The sequence below is a fragment of the Vigna umbellata genome, chromosome 2 (genome assembly GCF_029865625.1).
Source record: "Vigna umbellata cultivar VRB3 chromosome 2, Vumbellata_1.0, whole genome shotgun sequence".
Taxonomy (NCBI): domain Eukaryota; kingdom Viridiplantae; phylum Streptophyta; class Magnoliopsida; order Fabales; family Fabaceae; genus Vigna; species Vigna umbellata.
This window is the reverse complement of record NC_142166.1, coordinates 9,165,098-9,172,280: the sequence shown is the minus strand read 5'-3', so window position 1 is coordinate 9,172,280 and position 7,183 is coordinate 9,165,098. Positions and strand designations below refer to the sequence as shown.

The 7,183-nt window shown below is 34.6% G+C and overlaps 1 protein-coding gene across 1 annotated transcript; it reads right to left on the bottom strand.

The window, feature by feature from the left end:
• Window positions 1-1,588: 1,588 nt before the first annotated feature.
• Window positions 1,589-5,556, bottom strand: LOC124832920 (rhamnogalacturonan I rhamnosyltransferase 1-like). The gene is made up of 8 exons (XM_088106020.1): window positions 4,698-5,556; window positions 4,517-4,584; window positions 4,339-4,427; window positions 3,818-3,983; window positions 3,379-3,668; window positions 3,056-3,260; window positions 2,803-2,960; window positions 1,589-2,460 (listed from the first exon to the last, which is right to left on the bottom strand). The coding sequence occupies exons 1-8, from the start codon at window positions 5,032-5,034 to the stop codon at window positions 2,214-2,216; spliced, it is 1,560 nt and encodes a 519-aa protein (XP_087962146.1). The 5' UTR covers window positions 5,035-5,556; the 3' UTR covers window positions 1,589-2,213.
• Between the last annotated feature and the right edge of the window lie 1,627 nt (window positions 5,557-7,183).

Here is a 7,183-nt window from a genome sequence, read left to right as displayed (position 1 = left end):
AATTCATTTTATTCAGAAGAGATACAATATATTTTAACAGATAACTGCAAAGGCTCCATTAATAGAAAATGGTTATAAATATTTTTTGTTGCCACTTTAAACTTAGAAACGAGTGCACAAAATCACTGTTGATTATCTTTTATCTCAATGATATAAAAACTGTGACTAATTGAGTACACAATATGACTCTTAGTAACAAGGAAGATTTCGTTATAAAGTTATTTAGCAAAAGATATTTTACAATAAACACTAATGTTGTGTTTGTTTCGGCTGACCGAATGTCGAAGATGGAAAATGAGAAACGAAAGTTTGAAAAAACGATGTAGTTAATATTAATAAATAAATAAAAAACGAGAAGGTTTTTCTATTCAAACTTTCTCTTCATATATAAGAAGATTTGCAGAGAAAGTTAACAGTAACTTATTATTGTTAGTGACGTCAGCTTTTCCAAAAAAATAGTGAAACCACGTAATGTATTTAGAGGATATTAAAATTCCCAAAAACGCTAAAAAAACCTCAGTTAAATATACCTATTCTTGTAATGTTTGCCACATTAACTAACTTTGTTAAATATATCAAAATTTTCAGAGATTACATTAACATTTTGAACTTCAAGGTAAAATTTGTTCCATCATAATTAACTTAAAGTTATCTGACATTAAAAACACGAGGTATATTTTAAACTAGATTTTTACCACTTCCATCAAATTAGATATTATCCAGTTTGATTGGTCATTCAATTTTGTTGAGATAAATGAAAGAGACTCTACATTGAATGATGGCATGCTATTTTTATTTAGCGTCGTTGAAGTAATGAAAGCATACAAAACAATAGACATCAAAATTGATTATTGATAAGATAGCCTAACATAATGACGAAACGAAAACCTACATTATGTGTTAAAATTCATAATAACTAATGAATATAAATAATGTTAGAAAATTTCAATATTTTCACTAGTACAAGAGCTAATATTGCAATAAATTTCAATGATAAGAATACTCAAATTCATTCGAATCTATAACGCATAAAAGAAAAGTAATTTAAAAAAAAAAAGCTTTTAATCCTCTTACTTTTATAGTTTTTAATAAATTTCAATAAAAAAAAATGATGAATACAACTTATCAATTTGTTAAATACAACTTGACTCTAGTAATTTAAGAAAGGGGATCAAGGATGAATATTCTTCGTCAACGACTAGGAAACTCTAATCATATATCATTTCCCATTTCCTACTACGGCATGGAATAAACAAAAGAACAAAGTGGACCACTTTTAATAGGCACTGATTGTTTGTGTTTGTCATCTGTCTTACTCGAGAACAAAGACTCAACTTATAACAACTCCAATTTGCCTAATTATAAGATAAGGATTCTAATCAATAAAACAAGTCAAGTTACATCCAAAACCATAGGTTAAAGAGACGGGTTTGCAGGAGGACAATAGATCACTGTTCAAATGGGCTTATTGCTTCAGCGCTATTAGGTGGTTGACGTTGATAAGATACCATTATTATACCAATTAAGTTGAAATAATATCATCATATTATCATATCATGAATTATAGATATGAATTATGGATACATGATTGCGATTGGTAAGATAACAACTCTGTCAAATATAAATAAATATAAATCACACGAAAGAAATGTCCAACCTACCACTTTCCCTTATTAATAATGACCAAAAGCTAAGAAATTAGGACAGAATAATCATGAACAAACAAATTATACAGCGAGATTAATTCGAAAACTGACAATGATCGTGTTAAATAAAAAGAAGGGTGGTAAAGGAAAAAATATTTGTAATTGTACTATATTTATATCTAGAAGAGAAGGAAAAATTTTGGTACCAAGGAATAACGCTTCCACGAACTGCAGTTCCTGAATCCAAATTTGTATATGAATCCCTCCGTGTACAATGCAGTTTGATCTGCTCTCACCCTGTAATTGCAGGGTGTGGCTTCTATACATGAATGTGATGGATTATTTGCAACTTTTATATATAAAGTATCCTCGGCTACCTTGCTTGACCTTCTCGAGCTTTCATGATAAGCCTATCCCCTCCCCCTTCGAACAGTCACTAGGACTGCCTCTTCGGTACAAAAAAACTGTCTTCATCTTTGCTAAACTTCATGGAGACCTATCTTAATATCTGTGGTAGAAAACCCACGAGAGGGAACAAGTAAATTCTCTTATTTCCAAACACATCACTCACGTACTGCTCAACATACCATCTGATAGTTCTAAACATTCCTCTGGATTGGCGTAGAAATAGTCCTCTTCTTTGGGCCTGTCAGGGATTACCCATCTTTTAGTTGCACTGCCCATGCGATCAGCATGAGCTTCCTTCACAGCTAAAGAGAATTCCTCCCAGTTCAATTCTCCATTATGGTATTGATCTATCAAATCAACTAGGAGCTTTCTGTTCAACAAAATCGTCTTCTTGAACCCAAGATATCTATAGCAGGAAATAAAGGGCACTAGTCATCTCACTTTGAACTTTATTACTTAAGTTTCGTATGAATTAAGTAGGGAAAATTTTGGGAGTTAACATAGTGGTGCTTAAACAGCTATGGTAGAAACATTTCTATGTTGGTATTCCTCGTTAAAAAGGACCAATTTCCACAGAAGTGTATAAAAAAATTGTTTAATCATAACTATTCGAAATTTTTGGTGCACAGAAAATCTCCTACCAAAATATACTAAAACAAGTTTACTGGTTGACCAAATTATCAATGGATGAATTTGTTAATGAGTAGAACAGTAAATCACTATGAGAATTCTTATTAGCCAAACATACCTCCGATGTCCCTCAACTACTTTGGCCATATTTCCATCATATGTAGGAACAAAAATATCACTCTCTAGTGAGACAAGGTAATCCAATGCTGCCATCTGAGAGGAATGATTTTGGAAGAACTGAAGGTCCGATGGTTCCAACAGTGTTTCCTTTCTGACCTGTTTCAAAAGTAATAGATTAGCAAATGGTAAGAGGAAGTCGAACAGCAATAAGCATCACAATTTGCAGGATCCTTAAGCCTTAAGTTACTTACCAGTCTTGGATAGTTCTCCGCAAGACTTGCCATTCTCCTGTTTCCACCGTATATTTCCCCAGCTGCAATGTAGATTTGAATGTTTTTATCGATGTCAAGGGCCCTAAGTGTAAGAGCAGTCTCCTCAGGTGTTAAAGGACACAAACCATCCTTTCTCTTCAAATCAGAATTAATTATTTTTTCTTTCCACCAAGGATAAGCATATCTGGCAATGCATAGTAAATTGAAATTTAAGAAAGATTCCTATGAAAATATCCTTTCAAAGGCCACATTGAGAGAATACCCTGAAAATTAAGAACAGCTGAACTAGGAAGAACACTCACCTCATCCTTGTCAACTCTTCCACCTCATCACTGTTGCAACCTTGTGTACAGCCTGAAAATGCCAACATGTCCATTTCATACCTGAGATGAAGCACCAGAAATGGGCCTTTTTGCCTCAGAAGTTTGATCACCCTTTTGCCTAAGTCCTCAATCTGAGAAGTAAATCTGAGAGCACTAAAATTGACTCTGCATCGCAGCCTCTGAATCTCCAAAGGTTGTTCGTTATTGGCCAGCCGAGCATCGGTTCGATTTAAATGGACGACTTTGTACTTTTGTATCAAAGGTAGAATCTGAAAGAATAATCATGCCATATGTTTTTACATCAGAAAAACAGAAACTGGAAATAACACAATTGACATGCATAGTACTACGAAATTTAGAAAGAATAAAGCATTTTAAAAATTGTAAACTTGTCAGCCCAAGGATTATTGAAACTAACCTGGTTCTTATAGTATGATATATCAGACCAACTAATCGGTGGCATGGTGTAAAGTAATCCCTTCTCCACTCTCGTCTTCAGTCTAGGAGGCAACTCTTTCAATATCCGAACCTCATCCCTCAAGGATGTAATGAAATGATCCACATCAAAGATGTCTTGGAACTCACTGATACACAAGTAAGAATACATCAATTGAGAACAGATCCTGCTTAAAAAGCACACACGTAGAGAAAGTAGTGGAGGGCGGTACAAGCACAAAAATGAGTGTAGAATTGAGGAGAGAAAACATGCCCCAACTGTTTTCAATTTTCCATTTTCGAGGCACTTATTTCAGAAACAATTTTCATAAAACATTGGATGAGAAATCGATTGCCGAGTAAGGTGATATTGTGCAAGAAAAAAGACCCTAAAACCAAAAAGTGACGAGAGAATCAAACACTAATTAAACTTACTACATTATACCCTCGCAACACTAATAGTTTGCTGAAACAATATACACCAAAATGGAATGAGAAACTAACCTGGGGTCAGCCCAAAAGGACGTTTTATCCAATTCAGGCACTATAAGTGTCACGTTTAAATACCTTGCAATAGCCACCATGTCACATATCTGCACAAAGTAAGTGCATCACCAAATCAGAAAACCTAAAACAGAAAAGAAAAGAAAAACGGCAAAAGCATGCGCCAACCACCACTCACCGCTGCTCTCATTTGGTTCAGTCCTCCATTGCACGACACCATCAAGTAACCATTGTTCTTATACACCCCTGCCAACAACAACAATAAGATAAAAAAGGAAACAAATAAACCCAATATCACGTAAAACGCAGGAACAAAGAGATGAAAACGACTAAAGAAGAAATTATCAATTACTACTGACTCTTGGGTGGGAGCACTACAGGGGTAGAAGACGGCAACTCAGTGAGCGCAGATTCGTAAGTGAAACACGAAGGCCACCCTTTCAAGACTCTAGGCCCCCACACGTCACCCAACGCCGTTAACTGAACGACGCAGGTCCATAGCAACACCGATGTGGTCGCACGTATCATCCACAGCTTCATCCTCGACGACCTCGACGACGACGATGACACCACCATCGAATTCCTCAGCTTGTTGTTACTCTCCCCTTTGAGACCCATCATCATCAACCCTTCCCAAACCACCCTCGCTTTCTTCCTCTCAATCTTATCTCCCCCACCCAACAGCACCTCCTTCATAAATGCACCCCTCGCCAAACCCTAAGCCCGTCAATTCAATTTCCCCTTCCGAAACCAATTCCAGATCCAAACCCGCCGCAGCGTTCCGAATTCGGAGCCCACCGAGCAGCAACGCCGGAGCCTCGAATTCCGATGCACATTACCCCGCAGAACCTCAACGGTGAGATCCTCGGGTTCAGGAGATGGCCGCACGCGCCAGCAAGAGTTTGAATTGAACGGCGAGGCGAAGTAGGCGGCGATTGATCTGAGACAATCGCCGGCGAGAAACGGAGCGCAAGTGGAGAATGATTAAGAAGGAGAGAGAGAATAAAACGCGTGACAACACACAAGCAAAAGTAAGAGAGAGATAGAGAGAGAGAGAGAGGCAATGAAGATTTTCACGGTTGTTGGTGTTGTTGTGGACAGATTGCGTGCGTCCGGTTCGGGTCGCGGAGAGGAGCACGAGCCGTACAAGGTTGTAACCGGACCGTGGTTAAGATTAAGAAGAGACGGGGAAGGGGGGTTATGGTTATGAGGTGTGAGGGTTTATTTTATTGGGTGCGCCTCATTAAACGAGCCAATAAATGCCGAGGCAGATGCGTGGGGCCCACAGACGTGTGCTCCGTCCAGATGTTCGGCTGCGATACGTGGCGACCCTTGATTGTGGGCTTTCCAAAAGAGGCCGTACCCTTTGCTGATTTCGTTTGGCACCGTCGTCTCGCCCGCGCCGACATTATATCGCGAGATCAATGTTATTACTACTACTAACTACTATTGCTTTTCTTTTTCTTTTTTTCGCATTAATCAATCCTGTGGCTGCTCTTCCATCAAAGGAAAATCCATCATTTTAGATTTTACCTATATTTTTATTTTATACAGATTTTACCTATATTTTTATTTTAGACAGATTTTACTTCTTTTACTAACAAATCAAACTTATCATTTTATTCATTTTTACTTAGAAAGCCCAGTATCACGAGATTTTATATATATATATATATATATATATATATATATATATATATATATATATAATTAAACTCGTATTTTTTAAAATTCTATGTACTACGTTGTGTTTAATTATAACAACAAGTTAAATAGACTAAATGGTGAAATATTAAATGAACTTTAATTTTATATAATAAATAATAATGTATTTTTTTATTAAATGACTTTAATAGTTATGATAAACTTTTACATCTGTTGACCGATTAAGTATAAGACCTAATTATTTGATATTAACAAATATGTCTGAAAATTATACTTTTTTAAAATCTGTTTTTCCTTAACTTCATGTTCACTCTTTTGATTATATTTTTTAGTCATACTATTTTACAATCTATTTACTATTAAAGCAATAACTAACGTAATTAAAAATATTAAGTAGATAATGATTAACATAATTTTTTTCTTCTTAAAATGTATATTTCATTTTTAAAACTACATTTATAGGAATCTAACCCTAAATAACTAATATATTAGTATGGAAAGTCTTTCTCAATAAGTGATAATTTCGTATTAGTATTAGAAAAATAATTAAATTTAATATTTATGGTTTCTTCTGAGATGAAGGTTCTAGAGCTATAAATTTTTGCAAAGTCTTTAATTTATTTTGGTGGCAAAGGAAATATACCTTTATTAATCTTGAATATTTGATCCTTGATATTACAGATATAACAAAAACAATAAAAAACATGGAAATAATTTATACTCAGCTTTTTATTTTTCTAAAATTTATAAAGACTCTTTTCTAACACTAATTTTATAAGTATTAGGTTTTATACATAAAAATAATGTTCGTTATTTCAGCCAATAAAAATATTTTGGTAATGAGTTATCTTATCATAAAGTATGGTCCTAGTAATTTTTCAGATAGTTTTATCATTTCTTTTTACGATTTCATTTAGTTAAGGTGTTATTGGTGAGGAGAAATTGCGATGTATATGGTTGATTCACAAAAGGTCTAAAATTCTTCATTTTTTAACTTAGTAAAGTGGTCATTTTTAATGCTTGAGATACAAAAACCTTTTGTCTATGTTAAACCAAAAGTTCAATATTCTATGATTTTGATTAAGTGTTGAAAACAACTAAGTATAAAACATGACCATGTTTTCTATGTAAGACAACAAGCTTTAGTTCAATAATAGATCATGTAAGAAATAAATGGTTT